Raw genomic sequence first — 27,972 nt, forward strand, 5'->3', positions numbered from 1 at the left:
AATTCCCTCTTCCACCTGAATGCTTTCATTACTATAGGGCCAGGTATTGCGTGGAGTTTTTCATTGGTTCCACAGTCCTCAGAAAAAACTTCCTTCTCTAAGCTCTTACTGTGTTCATTATCTCTGCCACTAATTGGAGCTGAGCATATGCCACCTTGTCCTCAGAAACACTTCTTTTGTCTCAGCCAAAAAAAAATGCTCTTTCCCCTGGAGATAAACTGTGCCAACACTGTGAACTGATAAGTCTATCTTTCTCAGTGCACAGGAAACTTTGAGGAACCCAAAAATATTGCCTATGATCTGGTGTGAGGGCCAAAAGGCTCTAGTAGGATGTAGATAATGTCATAGTATCACGCAGCCTAATCACAGCAAATTGAAGTACAGCTGCATTAACTGTCTTTTAGGTCCACCAGGATGACAGAGCTAATAAAGTAGGTCTAAAGCTACAACAACAAAAAGCCTCAGTAGCACCTTAACCAATCAAAGATAGAAGTTATTGGGAGCTCTCCAAGGTACCAACAGATTGTCACCATTTAGACTCCCCATCCAATCAATGGTTACAGTTCAAAGTCTTCTTTAAGTAACGCTATATACCAGGAATCCTACCTTCCTGACTTTCACTATATGATGCCAGACACCTGCCTTAATCTGAATCCTACTGTCTGACCTGTTCTTGTACCAGGCCTAGTTACACTGTTGCCCAACAACATAATTTCCTGAACAAATTTGAAATAGGCATTATAAAAGTATAGATATCTTCTTTTCTCAACAGTAATGCAAACTTTTGAAAGAGAAATTGGGCCTATATGTATCAATATATGCTTGTTGATAGTGATTATTAATTTTTCTTTGACTTCTAGGTACACAGTCCTGTACAGGTCTCAGTCTTATGAGTGACCACTCAGTGAATTCTTGTTGACTGGCTGACCTAAATGAAGAATCCAAATTTGAGGCTGGAATAATGTCCAGAAATGAATCAGAGATGGACATTTAGCTACTGTATCTCTCTGAGAGTATTGTTTACTTAACTAGTTCCTCAAACTGAATCTGAACAGATTTCCAGATTGGATTTAGGTTAGCACTATGCAGTGTGATTACATAACAAAACACTGCTGTTAGATGGTATAAAAATCTAATTGTTTCTGTTTCTGGATGCAAAGAAACTCCTATGGGATCCTGGTTTGAAATGAGTGGGCAAAGAAGGTGAGCTATTAAAAATAATTTTCTAGGCAGGTCGCAGTGGCTCAGCCTATAATCCCAGTACTTTAGGAGGCCAAGGCAGGCGGGAAATCAGGTCAGGAGATCAAGACTATCCTGGGCAACATGGTGAAACCCTGTCTCTGCTAAAAATATAAAAATTAGCCGGGCATGGTGGCACGCACCTGTAGTCCCAGCTACTCGGGAGGCTGAGGCAGGATAATTGCTTGAACCCAGGAGGCAGAGGCTACACTGAGTTAAGATCATGCCACTGTACTCCAGCCTGGTGACAGAGTGAGACTCTATGTCAAAATAATAATAATAAAATTTTCTAAATAATATTTGCTAGAACATTCCGTAAATCTGCATAGGACATTTAAATAGCTCTATGTGAACTATCAACTTGTTCTAAAAATGCTTTTTTTGGTTTGTTTCTCATGAATTCATTTTATTTCAACAGCAAAAAGATCAACTGCATACCTCTGATTGAGATTACAAAGTATAATCTTTTCAGCATGGGTTTTCTTACCATGCCACAAATAGAAAGAGGCACTAAGGGACAGATAAAGGGGTATTTTCCATCTCTGTCAGTATTATATTTACCTGCAATAAAAACATCTGATCTTACAGAACAGGATACCTCTTGAAGAGGTTTATTTTATAATATATAAGTATACCAAATACATTCATTGTATGAATTAGGGAAGGAAAAGCAATAAGAAACATTTAATGAATATTCATTCCTAGACTCCAGCCATACCAAGTCTTACCACTTTATAGAATTCATAATTTATTAGCCAATAGTATTTTAAAATACTAAAAATGCTTTTTAAATAAAAAAGGCTTCAGTTCCTTAATTGATGAATTGTAGGTGAACAGAAGCACCAATATATTTTGTTATTACTGCAATAATATCAAAATAAAATACGCAGCAAACTACTGGCCCCAGGCACTGCCACTGAAAGTTTCATCAGTATTAACCAGGTCATTAAAAGTATATGTCATCATATCAGAATGAATTTAAATGTGAAAACAGTGAGTAAAAACTTCTACCATTTATTTAAGTGCATAATTAACCCCAAAAGCAGCAAAAAGTAAGATATAAAGTATTTCATTTTATAGGTAGTTTTATCACTATAAAATATAAAATTATAATTATATCTTATAGTATTTTATCCTTGGGTCACAGTCTGTATCACAGAACCTTTTAATTATTATAACATGCATGTATTATCTGCCTTTACACTTCCTTTTTTTTTTTTTTGGAGATGAAGTTTCCCTCTTGTCACCCAGGCTAAAGTGGAATGGTGTTGTACTAGCTCACTGCAACCACCACCTCCCGAGTTCAAGCGATTCTCTGCCTCAGCCTCCCTGGTAGTTGGGATTACAGGTGCCTGCCATCACACCCAGCTAATTTTTTATTTTTAGAAAAGATGCGGTTTCACTACGTTGACCAGGCTGGTCTTGAACTCCTGACCTCAGGTGATCAGTGTGCGTTGGCCTCCCAAAGTGCTTAGATCACCTTCTTTGCACATAGTTGATATTGGTTTGATAAATATATAACAAGCATATGCTACTAACTTAAGATTGTATCCATAGACATTCTTATAAAATAGTGTTGTTTTCAGTCTGATAATGCTACTTGTTTCCAAATCCTACCCTTAAATCGAATTATTTGAGGAACCATTTAAGCTGTTAATTGTCACTGCCAAACAGTTTCTAGGTGCTCAGATATTTTCCTATATTAAAATATTAAACTCATATTGGAACTGTCCTTTGATATTTCTGTTGTATCTACACAAAGCACAAAATTAAAATAATCTTAAAACTTATTCAAGCAGAATCTACTGTATTATAACAGTCAAAATCACATACTCTTTAGATGGAAATGTGTGTCTTCCTTTTGCTGAAACAGTCAAATACCCCCTGTTACAAGAGTAACATTAAAAGAAAAAATAACTTCCATCTCTAAGCCTCTATGATCTGTGCAGAGCTATACAAAATGTAGCCAGTTACCCAGGTGTCAATTTGTAAGTGGTTTCAAAATGTAACTGAAATAAATGGTGCCAGTGAATTCCAATTTCCACATACAACTCTGTAAATAATTGGTGAGGTAAAAATTGCTCTTGGAAAGCACCCTTGAATATATATTTTTAAAAATCTCACTAATACTGGCTTATCATCATTAAGATTTCTGTATCTCACAAATAGGTGTATTCAGGGGATAATCACTAGTTGCTCTCAGCTGAATTTCTAAGCTTAAGATATGCATGGCATAGGGACTTATTCGAGAAATAAATGATTTGTTTTATTTTAAAATTTTCTACAGTATTCTGGTTCTCACAGTCATAAGTGAAGCTATTAAAACAAGAAAATCTATAGATATATGGGAAATAATTTACTATTTCCACAAAGTTTACCAACCTACAACTGAGAAAATTGAATTAGCAATAAAATATGATTCTATATGCAATTTTGACCACAAAAACAGTTATCTACCACCATCACTGAATACATGTAGAATAAGTTACAAGGCTATTGGCTTGTAGAAATGCTAAATAAACCCTGTCTGTCATAACTATATATTATATTTTGGCCTTTTACCTAGTAGTTTTTTATTTTAAAAAATCAATATCGAACAAATTATAGACTAGGTCTACTGCATATGATCCTTTTTCCCAATTTATTATCTCATTAATTGATATGCAAACTGATAGGGTAATTCAACAAACATTTACTGAAGGCCTTTTATATATGCAGCAGAATGAGAGATGCTGGTTACACAAATACAATGAATCCTCTGCTCTCAAATGTTGGTTCTAATAATCAATAGTCTGAAAGAAGGCATAAAGTATGTAAATCCAAAGAAAGGCAAAGAATTGCTTATATAGTTACAATCAAAATTCCAGAGAACTACCCTCCAGCCCTCCTGTTCCAATCTATTGCTCCATATTCTAGCCTAGTTCTGTTCCTTATCCTACCCACACTGTTTGCCTTTTTTCTTGACAAGAATGGCCAAAGTATGTGCCTTTGTATGTGCCCTACATATTCTTCTTCTCCTTCTTCTCCTTCAATATGTGCCCTACATATTCTTCTCCCTTAGAAAACCCTTCCCTAACACCTCCCCCAACACCAGTCTGACTTGATGTTGAAAGCAAGCTGCATCCTTTTGCTCCTTATCCATTTATGGCTGACCCAAAAGCAAGCATTGAAGCCCTTTTGGTTATAAGTGCTCAACTCTTAGAAAATTAGAAGACAAATACACAAAATATAAGAAGTTTAGGAAACCTACAAAGTTGATGATCATTATTATTCTATTTTTTCTTATGATATTTTCCTTTTCTTATCTCTCGTATATTGCACCTCTTAGCTAAGACGTTTCCTTATCTTTCACACTTTTTCGATGTTCCTTGCAGTGTTCCTCTCACTGACTGGATTACAGGAAGTAAATAATAATTTAGTTACAATTGTCAACTATGTTGACTAATAACTAAATTATTATTTGTTAATTTAGTTGCAATTGTCAACTATATTGACTAATAATTAAATTATTATTTGTTAATTTAGTTACAGTTGTCAACTATGTTGACTAATAACTAAATTATTATTTGTGTAATTTTTGTCTCTAATATGTATACACTCCCCTGAACTGAAGAAGGTTACATTGAAGAGGATGATGTGGATGTTAAAGTTTGACAGGTGCATAATGGTGTCAAAGATAATTTAGGCAGCAAAAAGGAAGTATGCGCCACAGCAGAAAAGCAGTGTTAGGAACACAGTACGCACTTGATATATATTTATCAAACAAATGATGAGTTAATGAATAAACTCAAACTTTACCTCTTCTTTTAAATTGTCCTAACTTTTGGGACTGAATTAATGAGTCTCTTTAATGTCTGTAAAACCACCACAACAATAATAGCCAAGTTATTGAGTGGTTATTATGTCTCAGGTACTGCTTTAAATGTATTCACTCACTTAATCCTCACAACAATTCCTTGAAGTAGCTGCAACAAATATCTCATTTTATATATGGGAATACTCAGACACAGAGAGGTTTAATAACTTTTCCAAGGTCACATAGTCAATAATTAGAAGAGTTCTATTAAACTGTCCAATCCATAAATGAATACCACAAGCTCCTAAATATAAGCATTTTGTCTTAATTATCTCAATCTCTCCAATGCCTAGCCCTATAATGATGCCTAGAATATAGAAAATTCTTAGTAGTTTTTGATAAGTGAATAAATGAATACTTTAATTGATAACATGAACCAACCATGTAATACAAAACCAATGCTTTACACACCTGCCAACTTCAGGTCTCAAAGTTTGAGAGAAACTCTTCAAATATGCTCCTTATACCAGGGAAGTTATAATCAAACACCCCCACCTTAATATTTCTTTTTCTATTTCTGGAAAAAGAAATATTAATTTGATTTCAGCAGTTGCATCATACTTCTGTTATCCTCAGTAATTCACAGCATCAGCCTCACTGGCCTTATTTCTATTTCTTGAACATGCCAAGCTTATTCCTGCCTTAAAACCTTTGCACTGTAATTTTCTGTTTTTTTCCTGTAGAAATACTCTTCTTCAAAATTTTCTCATGGCTTGAGACTTTAAGCCATTCAGGTGTCAGCTCAAGCATGACCTCTGCAAATGAAGTTTCTCTGACCAAAACCACCCAATAAAATTACCTTGGGCTGAAGTCATGTACTCCACCTCATTCAGCAGAGAGCCAAGCTCTGGAATTTTAAATACAAGTCTGGGTGTTATAAATTAACCATTTATTATGAAGTAACTAATTGCATGTTTATATTGTCATTTGGGCACCTTTCTCCTGTAAGTAGCTCAGAATTAGGAGAAGTAGCTGGGGCAAGACAATCTCTAGGCATTCCTGTAATCCTTGGTTATTGTATAATCTAATAGGACTCCAATTCTTATGATCAACCCTACAATTATTTACTTGTTTTCTTAGAGAGAAGAGAAAATGAATGTATAAATGGTCAACATCATGCTGAAAGAAAGTGAGAAGAAAGAACAGTCTGAGGCAAAAATTAAATGCAAAACAGCATTCTATTGTTAATGCCTAAGTGAATGTATATGATATTCAGGTCTCTTTAAAAAACCAACTACCAACTAGTCAATAATTAGACACTTATATAGTCACCTCTGCAGCAATCATTGTCAAGCCCTCAAATGGCAAGTAAAAGGAGATTCTTCAATTTTCCAGTCCTAGAACATAATCTGGGCTTCACTGTACTCTAGGCTAGGGTTACTCAGTAGTCTCAGCACTACTGACATCCGAAGCCAAATAATTCTTTGTTTTAGGGAGCTGTCCTGTTCATTGCAGGGTATTTAGCAAGATTCTTAGCCTATACTCACTAGATTCCAATAATAACTGCTATCCCTACTCCCACCCCAAGATGTAACAACCAAAAATGTCCCTACCTATTGGCAAATGTTCTAGGGGAGAGAAAAGAGCCCCAGTTGAGAACTTTAGTCATGATTTTTTTCTAAATCCATTATGGTTTGGACAAAATTATGAGAGCAACTATAGGTTTATAGCTATGTGGTCCGAGTTTCAGTTAAATCTGTATCAGTTTTTTTAACAAATGGTTTTTGGGAGAGCTGGATACCAACATGCAAAAGGAAGCAGTTGGACTCTAATCTTACATGATATGCAAAAATCAACTTGAAATGGATCAAAAACCCAAACTATAAAACTTCTATAAGGAAACATAGGGGGAAAGCTTCATAACACTAGATTTGATGATGATTTCTTGGCTATGACACCAGAAAGTATAGGCAAAAAATGTAAAAATAGATAAATTAGGCTTTATCAAAATATAAAACTTTTGTGCATCAAAGAACACAAGAGTATAGTGAAAAGTCAGCCCACAGAAGGGAGATAATATTTGCAAATTATATATCTGACAATGGGGTAATACCTGGCATATATAAAGAATTCCTACAACTCAACAACAACAACAACACAGCAATCCAATTTAAAAATGTACAAAGGACTTCAAAAGACATTTCTCCAGAGAAGATGGATAAATCACCAATAATTACATGAAAAGATCCTCATTAGGAATATACAAATGAAAGCCATGATGATGTTCCATTTAATACCCATTAAGATAACTTCTACCAGAAGAAAAAAAAAACAAAACAGAAGATAATAAATATTGGTCAGAATGTGGAGAAGGTAAAACTTTTATATACTGTTGGTGGCAATGTCAAATAGTACAGCCATTGTGGAAAACAGTATGGGCAAAAAATTAAAAACAGAGTTACTATATGACTCAGCAATTCCATTTCTGGGTATATACCCAAAAGAAATAAAAGCAGAGCCTCAAAGAGAAATTTTTACACTCATGTTCATAACAGCATTATTAATAATAGCCAAAAGGTAGAAGCAGCCCAAATTTTCATAGGTGGATGAGATAGCTTAAAAAAAAAAAAAGTAGTGGTTTCTGGGAGCTAGAGGGAAGGGGAAATGGAGTGGTTGCTTAAGTGGTATAGACGTTCAGTTTTGAGAGATGAAAAGAGTTCTGGAGGATGGTTGCACAAGAATGTGAATGTACAGAACACTACTGAACTGTACACCTAGAAATAGCTAAGATGGTAAATTTTGTGTTATCTGTGTTTCACCACATTTAAATTAAAATATATATATACTGTATCAGTAAAGAACAATTAGTGAAATGAAGATAGTTCTTCTAGATTTGAAAATGCAAAATCCAAAGCATAGTCTTAGAAGTTTCTGGGCCTTAAATATACGTTTTCCTTGGATAACGGGATCATCATTGACACTATTGAATGAAAAACAGCCTCTCCACTGGCTACCATTGTGATTCACCTTTGGTTCTGCCTTTTTCCAAATGATGGCAAACTCAGTTATCATTTCACTCATTCTTAATTAAATGCTAAGATAAACATTCCTTGAGTGCCAACTATGAGTCAAGGATGGTGTTGGGGGGAGTTACAAAAGCGTGCAATTCAATTCTGGGAAAGCAATCATAGATTTAGGAAATCTGACAGTGAACTCAGTCACTCATAGCATAGTTTCAGAGTTAAGACCATGGACTCTTGAGCCTGACTACCTAGGTTTTAGTTCTGACTCTGCCACTTGCTAGCTATGGTCTTTTTGCCTTATGTCTCAGTTTCTACATCCTAACATAGGGATACTAATAGCACTTATTCATAAAGTACTATGAGAATTAAACGAGTTAATAATTGCGAAGTTGTTAGAGTGTTATTTGACATATAATAAGTACTACTTAAGTACATATTCACTAAACAAATCCACATTTACTGCACACCTAACTACATAGAAAACACCTTGCTAGAAGCTGTGAACTTTGCTCAAACTGTGCCCTAGAACCTATTATTTAACATGGCAATAGGAGATTCCTAGTTGTTTGGCTATTTCAAGAAAGTGTTCAAGTCCTTGAAAATATCCTCTCCATCTGTGATGACTGAGAACAGATTGTTTAATGAAGAGAAAATAAGATGACTGCTAAGTTTCCTCATCCTGGGCTCACAATGTGGTTACTCCTCCTGCCCTAGGAGCTTCAAACAGCACAGAAGGAAGCAGGGTGTGAGCCTGTTGTCATGGTGTGCACACTATGATTATTTTCAGAGAGAAATGCACCCTTAAACTCAAGTGTTATTCCTAGGTTTAAGAAAGAACAAAAAAGCAAAATCAAATCCAAAGTTTTAAAAGTAGCTGCTCTATCAAACCAGAGTCATGGGTAGAATTATAATGATGCTCTCTGAGTAGAAACCTGAGCTGCATTACAAATGTGAAATCTTTTATGAGGACCAGATGGAAACACTAAATGCCTAGAGAATTTGAGAACATGTTAAAAGTGAAAATCCCAATCCAAACACAATAACTATGTCTGATGTATGCTACTGCAAAACCAGAAAATATTTAGGACGTCAAGTCCTTACAAGATTGTCTTTCACTGAAAAATAAACAACTCTTAAGGGTTCCCAACTGATGAAAACTTGGCTAAGGAAAATCAAGCATGGAAGTTCAAAAAGCATCACTTGGACCTGTGTAAAAAGTGATACGATATAATTCTTGATATTTTTAATTATTATGATACAAAAAAAAAGAAATCTTGGTACCCAAAAGCTGTCTAGGTAACGTTTATATAGATAAGGCAGCAGTGAATGTTTATTTGGATAAATATACAGATTCTCTCCGCTCTTACCTTTTACTGTTATAAGGTAATACATTTTACAATAAAGAAAAAACTAAAATTTATTTAGAAAAAAGAATTTGTCATTAGATTTGGCACAAAGAATGTCATAACCTCAGTAAAAACACTTTTAGTGGAGTTGTGAGGAGAAAACTTGGTTAGAAGTTTCCAGAAGAGGAGTGGAGGAGAGGAAACCAGGACAGCAGTACAATTATTTGGAAGTTTTTCTTATAAGGGAGAAATAAAATAGAGCAATAGATAGAGGGATGTCTCGGGTAAAACAGGGCTTTTTAAAGGGAAATAGCATGTTTGTAAATGCAAATGGATAAGAACCATTTAATAGAATGGAAAACTTATGACACAGGAGACAGCAGGGACAGTGCAAGAGCAAAGCCCTTGAGGGTGAGTAGTGATAAACTGCAGTGCACAGTGAGGGGTGGCTTTAATCAGGCTCACAGATAATTCATCTATAGAAACGGAAACAAAGCAGAAAACGTGAGCAGAAAACAAGCAGGTGGTTGACATTGTGAGTGAGTGAGTGAGTGAATGAATGAATGAATGAATGAACAAACGAATGATTTGCAAATACAATGACATGCCTGGACATTCAGCCCATCGTCTATGTGCCATGCCTGGAACATACCCTTTCATCCTCCAAAATACTCCAATTTTGTCTCTTCTCTGTAATGTGCCAAATTCTGTAAGTAGAAATTAATTCTTCTAGTTTCATGGTTTATTCTCCCAAAATGGAACCACACATTAAACCCCATGAGTCCATTATGTCTAAGTGCAAATGAATTTAACAGGTCTTCACTGAGAGGAAGATTTTAATAAGGGGAATTGAGTTTGGTAATCCTGAATGTTTTCCCACAGGAGATGGAAGTTGAATGTTACAAAGGGGGTGGGGTGGGTTGTGCAATGATATACCTCTGTATCTATTGACCTTGTCAATATATAAAATGTGTTACTTCAAATTAGAACTCATGGAATAAATCTTGGTTTATTTCTTTCTAGCTTATTTACCTGGTATCAATTAATTGACCTTCCTGAGTCTCAACTTTCTCATCTATAAATGGAGATGAAGACTAAACAATATAAGAAGTATATGATGTAATTGTTCTGTCATTGCCTAATTTTTTTTCCATTTATTTATTTTATTGCATTTTAGGTTTTGGGGTACATGTGAAGAACATGCAAGATTGTTGCATAGGTACACATGTGGCAGTGTGATTTGCTGCCTTCCTCACCATCACCTACATCTGGCATCTCTCCCCTTGCTATCTCTCCCCAGCTCCCCACCCCACACTGTCCCTCCCCTATTTCCCCCCAACTGAACCCAGTGTGTAGTGCTCCCCTCCCTGTGTCCATGTGTTCTCACTGTTCAACATCCACCTATGAGTGAGAACATGTGGTGTTTGATCTTCTGCTCTTCTGTCAGTTTGCTGAGAATGATGGTTTCCAGGTTCATCCATGTCCCTACAAAGGACACAAACTCATCATTTTTGATGACTGCATAATATTCCATGGTGTATATGTGCCACATTTTCCCTGTCCAGTCTATCATCGATGGGCATTTGGGTTGGTTCCAGGTCTTTGCTATTGTAAACAGTGCTGCAATGAACATTCGTGTGCATGTGTCCTTATAGTAGAACGATTTATAATCCTTTGGATATATACCCAGTAATGGGATTGCTGGGTCAAATGGAATTTCTATTTCTAGGTCCTTGAGGAATCACTACACTGTCTTCCACAATGGCTGAACTAATTTACACTCCCACCAACAGTGCAAAAGTGTTCCTATCTCTCCACATCCTCTCCAGCATCTGTTGTCTCCAGATTTTTTAATGATCGCCATTCTAACTGGCGTGAGATGGTATCTCAATGTTGTTTTGATTTGCATTTCTCTGATGACCAGTGATGATGAGCATTTTTTCATATGTTTGTTGGCCTCATGTATGTCTTCTTTTGTAAAGTATCTGTTCATATCCTTTGCCCACTTTTGAATGGGCTTGTTTGTTTTTTTCTTGTAAATCTGTTTTAGTTCTTTGTAAATTCTGGATATCAGCCCTTTGTCAGATGGGTAAACTGCAAAAAATTTTTCCCATTCTGTTGGTTGCCGATTCACTCTAATGACGGTTTCTTTTGCTGTGCAGGAGCTGTGGAGTTTGATTAGGTCCCATTTGTCTATCATTGCCTAATTTTTATGTGAAACAATTAAAATGCTAATTTGTTTCCCCCTGTCTTAGAAGATATTTCCTACATGCTCACATCAGCAAACTACTTAGCCTGTTGCTAGTATACCAGATTCTCAAGTGTAGCTCACTAGTGATTAATTGCTCAGTAAGTCACAATAACTGGGGCAGAGTCAAGTCCCACAGCCATTTTGAAAAAGAAGTAAAACCATTGTTCTTCAAACCTGTAGTTTCATAATTAGATTGTTTCCACCTGGTAGCAGTGGAAGAGTCTTGTTTTCTTTGTTAGTTTGGAATTTTGGGGTTTTGTTTTTTTCTGTTCTGTCACCCAGGCTGGAGAGCAGTGGTGCAATCTTGACTCACTGCAACACCCACCTCCTGAGTTCAAGCAATTCTCCCGCCTCAGTCTCCTGAGAAGCTGAGATTACAGGAGCCTACCACCACACCTGGCTAATTTTTGCATTTTAGTAGAGATGGGGTTTCACCATGTTGGTCAGGCTGGTCTTGGACTCCTGACCTGAAATGATCCACCTGCCTTGGCCTCCCAAAGTGCTGAGATTACAGGCATAAGCCACCATGCCTGGTCCTGTATTTTATACTTTTGTATATATTTTTCTTTCAAAGTCTCACTCTGTTGCCCAAGCTAGAGTGCAATGATGCAGTCAGGGCTCACTGAAGCTTGGAATTGCTGGGCTCAAGGATCTTCCCACCTCAGCCTCCAGAGTAACTTGAATGACAAGCATGTGCCACTATGCCTGGCTAATTTATTTGTTTAAAAAATTTTTGTAGAGACAGGAGTGTCACCGTATTATTCCATTCTCACACTGCTGTGAGGAAATACCCGAGACTGGGTAATTTACAAAGGAAAGAGATTTAATTGACTCACAGTTCCGTATGGCTGAGGAGACCTGAGGAAACGTACAATCATGGCAGAAGAGGAAGCAAATATGTTCTTCTTCACATGATGGCAGGATGAAGAAGTGCAGAGCAAAGCAGGGAAAATCCCCTTACAAAATAATCAGATCTGATGAGAATTCACTCACTATCATGAGAACAGCATGGAAGAACCTCCCCCATGATTCAATTACCTCCCACCAGGTCCAACCCATGACATATGAAGATTATGGAAACTATAATTCAAGATGAGATTTGGGTAGAGACACAGGCAAATCATATCACTCACCACATTGCCCCGGCTTGTTTCAAACTTCTGGCCTCATGCAATCTTTTTCCCTCAGCTCCCAAGTGGTTGGGATTACAGGTGCAAACCACTATGCCTGGTTATACTTATATGCTTTTAACACTGTATCTATGCAAAATAAATCATTTCACATGCTAAATGACTATATACTCTCCTTGCCCAGATTACAGCTCCTTGATGGCATGGTGCATCATTCTTGCATTATCCACCAATAAATATCTGTTGGTTGTAATCAATAAAAAATAAAAATGCAAGCCACCCATCAGAGTGAACTCACTAAGCAATGTCCATCTGGTGTTTATCCATTGAAAGAGGACTAACATACACAAATGCAGCAATGCTGTAAGAAACCCAAAACAATTATGTTAGCTTTCAGATTACTAAGTACTTGACAAGAACATTTTTAGGGTTCACATAAAATACAAAATTCATTAATGCATTCTAAAGCTGAGACACATTTTTGAAAATCTGATATGCATAAAACTTTTTTTAGAAACCTTTTTTTTCCTTCTGAATGCTTCTTCCATGTTATTTTGCAGAAAAGCACAGCACTCTATGAACACTGGTATTGAATATTCATACCATAATACCTAAGGTAAGGGTGGTAGAGCAGGTAATTATTAATCCTACTTGTCAGAAAAGCTACCAGCAGCAAATGAATGCATATGTGCTCCATGGGCATTTGGGATTCAGCTGGCATTAAAACTCAAATCCCTTGAATCCCAAACAAGCACTATATTCATGAAGATAGATCCTTCATATTAGGCTCTGCAAAGCTTTATTCAGATGAAGCAGTTGTTTAATTTAATCTACAATTTCCAGATAGGTTCCTAAAACTCTTATTTGTATTAATTTAGACAGAGCCAGGAACTTGGCATGATACTCGTGAAACCCAAAAGTAGTTTACTTTATTTTCACTGTTACTAAGCTTTGAGTTGATTTGAATAGCCATTTTTCAATGACAATTCATTTAAATAGAACCCCTGGTCTTAAAGATATAACCTTTTCCTGCCTTTAAGTAGCCAAGGGACATGCTAGCCAGATCAAAGATGATGTGAGAAGGAAGCCTTTCTCAAAGGAAAAGCAATAACCTTTATTTTTGTTTTCATCCTTAAATATTCTTGGAAATGACCAAGAAATAAAGAGCAATTTGATTTAAATGTTGTAAAGTTGTCTGAATAAAGGTTAAATGCAACTTTCACTTCACTATATATTGGTTATACGAGCTCATTATTATCTTTCTGCAGGAAGCATAAAAGTGATATAAAGATCCATGGGGTAGATGAGATCTTAAGATATCACTTAGTCTATCTCCTGTCTCCAGTCTCTCACTTACCTGGTCCCATACGGCGGAAACTCCTCCCTCTTTTATAAAAGAAGTCTGGAGCAAAGTGTATGGTATTTGATAATATTTATTAATGGGATGCTATTTACATACACCCAAATACACCTGCGGCATTTAAGTCAAGCACATTGATTTTTATATGTTAACTATAGAGTACCATTACTTTCTGCCCAGTAATCTTTATCTTTCTTTTCCCATGCTTCTCAACCATATTAATTTATATTTGCAAATATTATGTAACCATATAATATCATATAAGTAGAGAAATGTGTTATTGTTTTATCTCTAATTTACAGATGAAGAAGTTGATGCTCCCAAAAGTGAAATATTTTCTCCATTCAGTAAATAAATAAATAACCAGTTTGTAAGTGGTGGCGCCAGGATACATGTCTAGATTCTGTCAATCTAAATCCCTGGGCGCTTTTCCACTGCCTCTCATGAATGAACTTTCTTATATAAACAAGTCACTAGGAGGTTATATCCTACTAAGGAAAACAACTTCAGAGACATTCTGGCACTTTGAAAAGCCCAATAAATTTTTTTTACATGAACTTAAAAAAACAGTGCTTCATTGGTATCTATTAATAGTTTAACTAATGGAGAAAGTATCAAATTCAAGAAAGTAAGTGAAATTTTAAAGAAAAAAAGATTATTCTATAGTCAAAATCTGCAATTGGAAATGATCTCTGTGATGAATGAGAGTGATTACATGTCATAACACATAAAGACTTATTTTTTATTTTATTGTGGTAAGGACAATTAATATGGGCTTTATGATAGTCATATCCTATGAAATTAAATAGTATCTAAGTGGTCCACAAGAATGGATTTAAGATGCACCGCATTTGCTCAGTGAAAACTGATTTAATTAAATCATGTTATAAAGATCTTTAAGTAGTTTACAGTATAATACATATTACATAAATTTTACACAAAATCATAAGCTCTCGATACATTAGTGAACTAAGGACTGCTTATTACCTGCCATTAGCCAGAGGTTATACTACACACCACATACACACATTACTTCATTTAATCTTCATAAAGGACTAATACAAGTATAATTTAATTTTTCTAATTTTTCTAGTTTTTCTAAACTAGTGTCTGGTAAAAGGTGCAGTTAGAAACCAAATGCTGTGCTTTTTGCATCATATCACCTGGCCTCCTAAAGTCTCCATGTCATTTTGGTAAACAAGCACGTGAAAGACACTGTTTTATGGATGAACTCATACCTGGCTAAGCAGGTTGACAGGTAAAGACAAAAGCCAGGGTTAATGCCATGAAATTGAAATTTGCATACAAATTTCAACAGCAAAATTTCAGGAGGAAGTCTTGAGCAGTTAGGACCCCAGCGAGAAAGACTAGGATCCCATAGTTTATTTGTCCTGTCTTCTCTGACCTGTCTTCAGGCCTAAACAGTCCTGATGGTGAGGTAAATATTTCCAGTATAAACTGCTGAGGAAATTACAGCACAAATAAGCAACAGAAGCATGATAGGATCCTCTACGCTGCAACAAATAGTCTCAGCTTATCAATTTTGTAGAGGACGAGAAAGGATGGAAAGGAGACATTTTGCGATAAATAAGTTTAACAAGACTGGAATTCTTCCAAGGCATTTGTTCACTGAATCCTATATTGGCTTTTAATATGCGGATCCTGAAATAGACAAGGCATCTTCTTATGTTTTGTTTTGTCTTTCTGCTTTCAAGCGTATTGGTACAAGTGGGTGGAATGACTTCAAAGTGGTTCTCTTCCTATCTCTTTCACACAGTGGAAGATGATAAATGGTTTTTAAAAATGTATTGGTGACAGCAAAACAAGACTATAAAGTTTCTTATTGGAAATATAAGCTATTCATACAGGGTCTTCTGATAATTCGTGCATTTTGGTATAATTTAGCTTCGTTCATTAGAATGTGATTATTACATGACAGCAAATAAATAGTATTTTGTGTCTTTAGTATACTGAATTGTCACATTGTGGATATTATAAATGTATTTCTTAACTAGCTGATATGCACTTTGACTCTCAAATTGGCACAGTCCATACACAGATGCTCTTCAAAAAAATGAAAAACTAGTTCCTGCTTTTCCAACCAACCCTGACAATAATGTGCATGTTTGTGTATGTTTAGAGATTTAGTCAGATAATTAAACAGTAGCATCTATTATACAACTTATGCTTGAAGCACTGTTCTAAGTACTTTAATAATCTCAAGAACTAGGTAACTCACAGTCTAGGTAGATATATTTAAATTAAATTAACATTTGAAAATATTTGGACATAAAACTCTTTTCTCCATTTTTCCAATAAAAGAATTGAGGTCGAGGACAGTTAAATTAGGTCTAGGATTGATCCAAAGTTTCAATAGCAAATCAAAGTAAAATAACTATATTCAACCTAGCTTTCTTGACTCCAGATAAAGTCACATAAAACAAAGATTCACCATAAAAAATAAATTCAAGATAACATTATACAATGATAGAACTCCATGTTTTGTAGTATACTACATTAAGACACTATACAGTGTTTCATTCTTAGAGATATATGTTTTTTTAAAAAATAGCATCCTTTCTTGAGGAAGGAGAATTTGAATGCTATAGACATCACTTCTTAGAAGCCATTTTTAGTGATGAAAACCAATAATTTATTAGCAAGAAAAATCATACTTTGTTATAGATGCCTTTAACCTTCAACTAGAACTGTTTTAATAGTTTTCTTTTTTTAAATGGTGCTACAAATGTGTTCAAAACTTGTCAGTCTGTTAGCACACTGTTAAGAATTAAAATATTTGCAAAGTTTATTGACACATGACTTGTATAAACAATCCTATTTCACCAAAGAGATAAGGATAGCAAATAAAGACATTAAAAGGTGTTCGGTATTACTAGTCATAAGGAAAACACAAATTAAAATCACAGTAAGTTACCACTACTTACCTATTCGAATGACTAAAATTTTAAAAAACTGACAATACAGAATGCTCTCTCAGATACAGAATAATAAAACTCTCATATATAGCTAGTAAGACTATAAAGTGGCACATCCATGATGGAAAACAGTTTGGCAGTGTTTTATAAAGTAAAGCATATACTTTAGGCCAGGCATGGTGGCTCATGCCTGTAGTCACACCACTTTGGGATGTTGAGGTGGGCAGACAACTTGAGCCCAGGAGATCTAGGCCAGTCTGTGCAACATGGTGAAAACCCATCTCTATGAAAAATACAAAAATGAGCCAGGTGTGCTGGTGTATGCCTGTAGTCCCAGCTACTTAGGAGGCTGAGGCACAAAACTTGTTTGAACCCATTTGCCGTGAGCCGAGATCATGCCACGACACTCCAGCCCAGATGACAGAGCAAGACTGTCTCAAAAAAACAAAAGACAGATTATAAAAAAAATATATATATATATATATATATATATATGCTTCATCATACAACCCATCAATGTCACTCTAAGATATTTACCCAAGAAAGATTAGAATATATGTTTACCCAGACAACTATATATGAATGTATATATCATCTTTATTCATAATAGCCAAAAGACTGGAAATCCAAATTTCTATCCAGTTGGTGAATAGATAAACAAATTGTAGTATACCCAATACAAAGGAATACCACTTAATAATAAAAGGGAATAAACTACTGATAAATGCAAAAACATGGATGAATTCTAATAATATCATGCTAATGACATGGAAACTATTTCATATTTTAAAATAAATAAGTTTTCTTTTGATCCCAAAACTACTGCTCTCCACATAAATGTGCTCTCTTCAACATTAAGAAAACATATATATGATTTTATACACAGAAAGAGCCAGAGATAAATAAGAGAAACCACTAACAATTAGTATATCTAGGTAAAAGGTGTTCATTGTACTATTCTTCCAACTTTGAAATTTTAAATTTTCACTACCAGTGATGTCTCATGGACCCACAGTTGCTTACATCCTCCTCATTTATCCTGCTGCCATTCCTGGACATGTTAGATGAAGATAATTTTAATATTATAAATTACCTGAAAATGTCTGTGACTTTATCAAGCACAACTAAACACTGTTTTCTCTCTCTATTCATTTAACTCTTAAACTGGTAGTTTTCAAGTATTTGGAGATTATGGAATTTGTGTGAAAATCCTCCAAAATTCTCTAAGCATATGATCATCCATCTTGCTTTGTTCTGACCCAGAACCAGGAAACAGATCATCACCACTCTCTTTTTCAAGGAATTCCTAAATTTCCTAGAACACTCATTTTCTAGAAGATACAGTTTGAAAGAAGCACTCTTTGAAGTCACATTATCCTCCACCCCCTTAATTCCAATCTGCATAGTTTTCAATAAACCTGAGTTGTAAGAGGTGTAGTTAGGAAGAGGAGGACAAGCCTGGGTCTGTCAGGGGAACACATCTCACAGGCATTCTCTTTCACAAACGTCTTGAGAAGCAGTCATCCTCATTCTCCCTAAGTTCCGGCAAGAAGTAACTTGAGAAGTTGAGTTGCTTTTCATTTCAACCTAAAGTATACATAGTGGTATTCTAACATATTTATGTCAAACAAAATACTACCAGTGACAGAGGTCCCCAACCTCCTAGTTCAGTGAAAAAAAAATGAGACAAAACCAAGTGAATAGTTTCTCTCCCAGTGATGTCTTTTCTAGAGTTACAAGGGTTATTAATTTGCAGTTTCCTCACTCTGCAAGTTGTAGACTTCTTCCTTCCAAGTTCCCTGGGGAAATCCTATAAAAAGCTCAAATTGCTGTCGCTGCTGCTAGAGTTAATATTGTAAATGTTGCATCAGTAAAAAAATAGAGATAATTAAGCATCCTAATGTATGCTATGTAAACATTCTGAAGACAAAATAACAAATAGATTCCTCCATACAGCACTTCTCCTCACGAGAAAGATATGTGGAGCTTTCCTGAGTTGAAGCACCAACCGTGCTACTTGATGCATGAAGAATAACCAAATAAATAATTGTACAGTGCTACAGACAAATATTTACTTTACAGCACTACAGGCTAGGTAGTATGATTTGTACATGGTGACTTAATTAAATAGGCTACCATGTAAAGCGCTTAGGCTCTAGTGAGATATTATAATTAAACCCGTATCTGCAATATCTTAGAATACAATATAGAAAGCAAATCAGAGTAGCTGTACTGACAAAAATGGAGCACAGCTACTGGGAGATCAATGGAGAAGGATGCTTGTAGAGTAAGTATCAACAAAGCTTCCTTTCTGCTTCCTTCATATCAAGCTAAAGGAAAAGTGCTCAAAGAATAAAGAGCAGGAAACAGAAACCATATTCATTCGTTATTTTATGCAACAAGTATTTGTTAAATGACTGCCTTTCTTGTAGGCTCTCAGGATACAGAAAACAAGAGGGAATCTCTGCCCTCATGCAATTTAGCAGGATGGCAGACAATAAAAGGATAAAACAATATAATAAATAAGCATGTCTATCATGTATTTTCAAGTAATAATAAGTACCAAAGAGATAAGGAGGTAGAAGGTGAAAGGGTACTATTTGGATAGGGGGCCAGCAAAGTGATATCTGGAGGCAGTAGAATCCTGAATGGACATAAGAGGAAACCATGTGAACATCCAGATACTTTTCTTCCAGGTAGAAAAAAAGCAGGCAAAGGCCCAGAAGTGTATACAGGCTTAGTTTGTTGAAGAACAGAAAGAAGGCTCACAGGACTGGAGAACAGGAGATTAGGTTAGAAGCAGCCTGGGGCCAGATAATATAGGGCCTGAAAACCATGGCAAGCATTTGAGATTCTTTTCTAAGAATCACTTAAATGCTTCTGGCATAATGTTGCAAGTGCATTGACAGTGATGTTAGAGAAGGAAGCACTATAAACATCCAAGGAGAAAAACTGAGAGATAAAAAAAAAAACAGAAAGAAATAGAAAAAGAAAGCAAGTGGGATTCAGCAAAATGGGCTTAGCCTTTAGCAGTAAGGCAGCTGGCAAGCTTGCTGGGCCACCTTCCGGCATGTATCCTGGGGGTTGTCACCATTACTTTACAAAGCCCTTTTTTACAGTAAGTATTTAAAAATCCAATATATTGAAGACTTTAGGACACTAAAAGGTGAGGAAAACACTATTTATAGATGTACTGATAAAATGCTTGCTCTGATTAAAGCAACAGACTCAGGCTATGAGGCACAGATTTCTACTGGCATTTGATCCAGACTGTGGACTAAGATAATGCCTACTATTTAAAAATAAAAACCCACTAGCAGTCTGCACTTAAAGCAAAATACAAAGCACCTCTAGTAAATTAGGACTGAGCTAATAGGGTTTTCCCCATATGTGCCCATCCTCCTATGCACCTTTGCTGATTGTTTGATGCATGTGGGGTATTGTACCAGCTAGTACTATGTACAGCATCATGGTGTAAGTGATAAATGCAAGAGACACCAAGTTCACACGCTTTCCTTTCAGTTTCCAGAAACCATAATTTGTTAAGTCATAAAGCATGTCATATGCCTGGTTTTCAATGTTATGGGATATACAAAATAAGTAGAAGTCACTATATCTCAAATGCACATTGTCCCTTTTCCCTTTGCCTTTAAACTCCTCATCCTCTAATCCATTCTCCATCTGACCTGCAAAGTACCTTTCCAAAATAAAAATGATACATGGCAATCCCTGTCTCATAACCTGTCGTGGCTCCCCACTGAGGATGGATGGGCTAAAGGCCAAGTCTTGTTCATGATATTGGAAGCCCTAGCAAATGGCTCCAATCTACTGGCATAGTCTTATTTCCTAGCTTTCCCACCTTGCATTCTTAGGCTGAAACCCCAGTGAACTATATGTACTTTCACTCGTGCTCAGAGTCAAATCTCAACTCAGCTGTTCATTTTCTGTGTAAACTTGAACAAATTACTTGTGCTGTCTGACCTTTATTCCTTTTCCTATAAAATGAAAATAATAGTATATAATTCATGGAGTTTTTATGTGATTAAATGAGTAAATACATTTAGAACTAATATCCATCACATTATATAAGTGCTCAATATATTAGAGCTATTATTGTTATTATTGGTTAACAGGATTTCCTAATTATTACTCCTTTAGCCAAAAGAATACCTTTCCTGCCCATTCTTCTCCTGGAAAACTCCTATTCATTTGTCACAACTCCACAAAAATGTCATCTTTTCTCTAAACTTCCCTTAACATATTGACTCACTCTCTAGTGGTAGTTATTTCTTCTGTGCTCTCATGACAAGTTGAACAACACACTTCAGTAGTATTATTCCCATACCATGGATTAATTATTAATTCACAAGTTTGTCTTCCAGCTAGTATAGGAGTTCTTCCAAGACATGGACTCTTTCTCATTTTGTGTCTCCTAAGTCCAGAGCCGAGCCTGGTGCATAGTCGGCTCTTAACAAATGTTTTGTTCAAACAAATGTTCAATCAATAAATATGTAAAGACAGACATCTGTCAAAAAATTTTCAATATTACCAAGAAAGAATTTGAGGAAATTGATCAATAATGCTAGCACAGATTCAGTAGATTTAGCTAACAAACTAGGGCTGAGTTGTATAATACAGCAAGCATGTCTACAGTTCTGAGAAAGGTCAATCATGTACCATATTCACTGTTTTTTTTTTTTCCTATTCTTCTCCACTTAATCCCGTGTTGTCTTGCCAAGTATAAGTCCCTTTAGAGTACTAACTATGGCTTTTAAAACTTTTGTATTCAAATATCATATACACAAGTAAAGACTTCATGAAGCTTTGTTAAAATGAGAAAAGATTTCCAAGATATAGATAGGTAAAACGAAATGAGGAAAACAAATACACGTCTCTTTTCTCCTACTAACTTCTAATTAGAAAAATATTGTTTCCTGTGTGCAAGCACGGACAGACAGTTAGAAGATGGTGCTCACCAGTATAAGAAGAGAGGTCCAGAAAAGAGCAGCAATGCAACGAGGCAGTGTGTGTGGGGGGTGGCGGGGATAGGGCGGGGGGGTGCTGTGGGCCCAGGATATATTCAAGACCATTGCCGTAGCTTTCTTCAGAGAGCATCATGTTGCTAATGATGAAAGAGAACTGATGATGAGGTTGAGACATCAACAAAGAAGGGAAGGTTATAAAAGCTGGACACTGTGACAAGTATCAGGCAAGCATAGACAGGCCATACAGACCAGGTAGGATAACACTGAGCTTCAGAAGTTGTCACCCCTAATGTGGGGTTGTGGATAAACACTATGCTTACCTGAGAACTCTGGCAGTAATTTTCCAATTCACTAATGCTGAAGGTTCCATCGACTTTGCAACTTATTACATGCTTCATATCTATATATTTTCATATCATCTAGCAAAGAGTGTGGTATCCACTTTTGGGTTTCAGAATTCAAAGAAAAATTTGGAAATTTGAGATGGTGGTTCAGATTCAAAATGATGATTAATGGAATATAAACACCTAGAAGAAGCTAAAGCAATTTGGAACACTTTTGATATCTGCCACAGGTAATATTGAAAGGATCGTGAATTTGGAGTATACTTATACTCCAAATGAAACTTAAATGAGATAACATATGCAGACATTCTAGTAAAAAAAAAAAAAAAAAAAAAAAACCTTAAAATATAGTAGGTGTTGGAATACATGTGGGTTGAATCAGATTTTTTTTCTCTTCATGCTCACAGCAGTGCTCAATTACATATGTTGAGTGAATGAAAAAGAAAACTCTGGCACCAGTTAATAATGATCTACAGATTCAAGCAAGCTCTTATGCATTTTTTTTATTAATAATATCCATTGAGTGGAAAACAGATTATATATAACATACAAATAATATAGATTAATCATGACAAGTAACTTTTCAGTACCTGGACTATAAAGTAGTAAGATTGTATACTAAGTGAGGTTTTAGAATTATTTTCTTTAGAGTCTTAAAAGTAGGACAGATTTCCATATGTTAAAGATGGAGTGATTGTGGTCCTGCCCAAGGGTAAAAGGAAGCAATGAGATAATTATCCAAATTCCTTCCAGATTTAGGATTTTGTAAATACTCTGATTAGTGATAACACATTGAATACCTACATTTCTTCAGATATTTTTAAACAATCCCAGAGTCAGAATTTCATAAATATTTCTTAAATCTTCTGCCATTAGTCTACCATTCATAACTTGGGTTTTCAAAGCCAGAACTTCACATTCATATGACTAAAATATGAAATCTACAAATAAAAACTGTTCAGTGGGTTTGCATATAAACTGCATCCTCTGCATTGTTTAGCTTCATCATGAAAATTACTTTAATTTCAACGCTGGAATCAAAACAATCCAATCTTCTTAAAAGAAGCCTACTGTCTACTGTAAAGTAATAACATGTTTTTAGAGACTTCTAAGTGCATATCTTGGAATTTCTAACTTAAGTGCATGCTTTGGAAAATGCCAATCGTTGATCGTGAAAAACTGGTTACATTTCACTATGACAAAGAGGCAAAAATAAAGTATTTATGCTCTTATTTCCTCACGTAACCATTTCATCTAATGTAAAAAAGCACATAAAATTTTTTGGAGACTCAAGAAAGAAAAGTTTATTACACTCACAAGTCTTAGAGACAGCAGATATGGCAGCCCATAAAGAACCACATATACTCATTGGAGAGACCTTAGGGTGCTCAAGAGACAAAAATGTGAAGCAAGGGGAAAGCATTAAGCATTAGGCCAGAGCCTTTATTGGGGTTCCCCTGGAAAAGGCAAAATTCTTAAGATTTGAAAAAAATCATGAAAATACGTAAGATATATGTCTATTTTCCAGAAAGAGATTTTCATTGCATGTTTTATGAAAATAAATTTGGAAAATGTTAAGCATATATTCAGATAAAACAATACAAATAAATATAAATAAAGACTTAATCATGAGCTGAAAACAAACTGTGATATAGTTTTACTGAGAAACATCAGAAGGGGAATGTGTGAGTTGGAATAAAGGGTGAAAATGAATCATAGTCATAACTAAAGTTATTTTATAAGTTTAATGATTAATGGATTATTTTAATCTATATTAGAGAGCATTATATCAAAGTCCTATGTTTTCTTTTTTGGCAATTGTAAAATTTTGTTTTAACTCAATTAAGAAAATCATCTTATTAGCGTAGGTAACCTCACATATCATTTAATTGTTCCTTTTACAACTTGCTGCAAGAAAATTTGTATAATGCATGAGTAAAACTAGCCCTTTAATTATTTTAAAATTTGGGTTTTTTGGAAAAGTAAAAAACTCCAATATTTATAGCTCTATGTTCCTAGCAAATCAAAAATCTATTATAAGAAAAAGAAAGGTCACACTATTGTATTCAGAACCAAAACTCTGTATTAAGAAAAATATTACATAGGGTTTAGGAAGACTTATTATTATCTAAAAATTAGCTATCTAAAAAAATATCCTTTTGGTCAAACTAGTGATTTAATATTTACTCAAGTGAGAAAACATATGCATCTATTAATCATATATATCCTACATATATTATTTTTCTAACAAAGGGTATGTTTATATATATATATGTATATATCTTCCCTATTCAGTTATACTACTTAGCAAACTATATGAAAATACACACATGTTAGGGGTGGGATAAAGCACAAAAGAGAGGACTTCTTCAAATCAGTACATCTTTATCCATAAACCTTCCCTTTCTACAAATGTTACCACCATTGGTAGGCTTTGAAAGACTAACCACGTGTATTCTGCAAATACGAGATTACAATTAAACAACATGATTTAATACATCGAGAAGATTACCAAAGAAATTCTGCAATAAAGCCATTATATGAACAGTCCATTGTCAGAAAGCAAGAATAAGCACATCATATATGCCAGGCAAAGTATGTGTTGGCTAAGCATGTCGTATCCATCAAAGGCAAGCTATATCTTTCTAGGTGTAACTTTAATTTGCCAATGCAGTATGCAGTAGATTAAGCAGGCAAACATTTTAGACAAGTAGAAAATAACTCGTGAATATTAATTTTTAAAAATCAGATCTCCACAGTTTATAATGTTGATTGGCAATCCAGCATGTAGTCACAAAATCACTGTATTAGAATTGCCTTTAAGATGTACAGGCTCCCATTATTGCTACAGTCCCTGCTAGATAAAACTAAGGTACAGCTACCTAATTTTTAAAGGTAGCTTAATCTGAAAGAAAACATATTCTCCAAAAAATCTGAAGTGGCCTGTCTTTTACAATAAAAGTGATTTAATTTTGTTTTGTTTTTTCCTTATATTTCATCATTATACTGTTTAAGGAAGTTACCCTACTATATTTATATACCTTGTAAACATATGTATTAAAGGTGGCAGGCTCAGCGCAAGTTTTACAGAGCATTCTTAAATTTATTTGCTGGGCACTACAAAAATATCTATAAATGTTAAGGTACTTTTTTTGTTTTTTTAAAGAAAAGAGGCTCTTAGAAATAACAGCATTTTGGAATCATAAAGTAACCATGCAATTTCAGAAGTAGGAACTTAGTTTTCCCTTTCCTTAAGTAGTGTAAAGATCAGTCAAAAATTATCAAAATCTCACTGGTTTATGCACTATAAACATGGTGGCACAATAAATTAAGTTTGACTTCATACATTATCTTAAAAATAAATTAGAACTAAGAATAAAAGACTTATTCATGTCCCAAAATTATTTTGTTTAAATCACCAACAATCACAAAACAAAAAAGTCACCTACGACCTCAACATAGATGAAACAAAAAACTGACTTTAAAAATTCATTTATTACTCTACTTACCTAGAATTAGCTATGTATTCTGATAAGCAGCAATTTTAAAGACTCTGCAGTTAAAAGCATATTTTATGTGGAAATAGCTAGTAGCACAATGACAATTTAGCACACAGTACATTTATGTATTCTTCAGCTGACCTGGTCTCTATTTATGTCACACTTGTGGTATGTATTAGGAACAAAACTAAAATGTTCCATTTTCTACATTGCTAGATCACTAGTGCTAATGAAAGAATCTGAAAAGCACTGTAGATACCTCCAAGTCTCGTCTTACCATGTATGAGCCACAGTGAAGCGACGACGCTGCCGAATGCTTTTATTCACCAGCAACTTTCTGAAAAAGCATGGTGAGTTCCTTGGTGAACTGCGTGGAGAAATTTTAGGAGATGTAGGTCTGTTTCCTGGTAATCTCGGAATCTCAAGTTCTAAATGCATTTGCTCCTTGAAAGTCTTTATGCAAACCTCAGGTTCAGAAGCAGTAAGTTCCTTTGAAGAATCTTTTGCTGTCATGTCTTGTAAGGAGTGCTAGCTTTCACCATCCAAAACAAAAATCTCAAACATAGCAGAGACACTGCTGCAGGTTAGAAGACTGATAAGTCTGCAAACTATTTCTAGTTTAATTTACGAAGCTGTGACTCCAATGTATGAGCTTCTCAGAGCAAGAGCAGCATACTCGAAGAATGGCAAGTCAGGCTGTCACAAGGAGCTTTATCAGGCTGGCTTTGCCTCTGAAAATGCGCCAAAGTGCTTCCAATGTCAGTAGCCTCCTTGTGGATGAGGTTTGTCTGCAAGCTACACACTGACACTCACTGAATTCATTCAGCTGAATATATCAACTCATGAAATATTCATAAGGGCTTCTGATAAATCCTTTACATGTTTTTTTCCTAAAAAAAACTTATCAAGCTGCATTCACTAATGGATAGTAAGTAAAACCTAGTCACTTGTTTTGTGTGCACAAAGAGCCGACCTAGAAACCGTCCAGCATGTGTAATGTTTAAAGTCTTCATTCAGAATTATCTTGCTCTGTAATGCACACAACAGTAACTCCACCTACCAAATGCTATTGGCCCAGGATTATTTAAACAACTGCACTCTGTTTCCCCCTTAACAACACCCTTCATCGCTTTAGACTTCCACAAAATTTGTGAGGCTGTCTTTATCACAGTAAAAACTGATTAAATACGGGATTGTCAAAAAAAAAGCTAGCTAAAATAGCCTCTGAATTCCATTTTTGAAAGAAAGAGCTGATTTGCTGAAGTTCTTTTTTTTTTTTTTTTTTTGCCCCTCCCTTCTCTAGAAGATCCAAAACGGCATCAATATAAAAAATGTCAGCGAACAGGAAAACATTGGATTTGGTTCATGCCCCCAAGGAATTTAATGCCCAATCTTTATTCCAATAAACATTACCCTCATTTTTCTGTTTAAGCTCATTGTTCATGGGTTGCCAACAGCAGCTACTCTGTATTAGACGCACAGCCACTTTGACAGCAAAGCTCACCAAAACTGGAATGAAGGTAACAACCAGGAAGAATGAATACTCTCAGTTAAAGCGCAGAGTCCAAAGCCAAGCACTATGCATGTGTTTGTGTGTGTGCAGGTATGTGTACAAGATATTGTATACTTGTGCGTGGGCATATACATTTGAGAGTGTGTGTGCTCTTTGTTCACAGAAATGCAAGTGAGACCTATGGGCAGGGGAGTCCAAAAAATGCCTCAAGTCCAAAAGTAGATCACTGAAACCTGATATTCAGATACATGTTAGAATACAGCTTCTATACTTTAAAAGGCACATGTGGAAGTAGAAAGAATATAGCGGTGCTTGAAGTTTCTGGATGTTATGAAAAGTCTATACCAGCAATGATTGCCACAAGGGCCAGCCTGATCTCAAATAAATTTGACAAAGCAGAACTAGGGCTCATCAGCAAGAATGACACACAAAAAATGATTCTCTGTAAGATTTAAGTGAAAAAGGGAGACGTTTAATTCTCCCACCAAGATGTGAAGTCTTCTACCCTTATAAAATCATTCGGGCTGGGTGCAGTGGCTCATGCTTGTA

The 27,972-nt window shown here is 35.4% G+C and overlaps 1 protein-coding gene across 3 annotated transcripts in view; it reads right to left on the bottom strand.

The window, feature by feature from the left end:
• PDE4B (phosphodiesterase 4B) overlaps positions 1 to 27,972 on the bottom strand; it is a 560,636-nt gene that overhangs the window by 333,226 nt on the left and 199,438 nt on the right. Inside the window, exon 1 of one of the 3 annotated variants that reach the window (XM_032296713.1) lies at positions 26,188 to 27,961. The exons of the other annotated variants lie outside the window; for them this stretch is intronic. Coding sequence (XP_032152604.1) covers positions 26,188 to 26,423 — 236 coding nt within the window. The 5' untranslated portion in view covers positions 26,424 to 27,961. Of the gene's footprint in view, positions 1 to 26,187; positions 27,962 to 27,972 lie in introns of those variants that run through there. 3 annotated transcript variants of the gene reach the window in all.

This window comes from Sapajus apella, unplaced genomic scaffold (assembly GCF_009761245.1).
Source record: "Sapajus apella isolate SASKATOON/1434 unplaced genomic scaffold, GSC_monkey_1.0 scaffold36, whole genome shotgun sequence".
Classification (NCBI taxonomy): domain Eukaryota; kingdom Metazoa; phylum Chordata; class Mammalia; order Primates; family Cebidae; genus Sapajus; species Sapajus apella.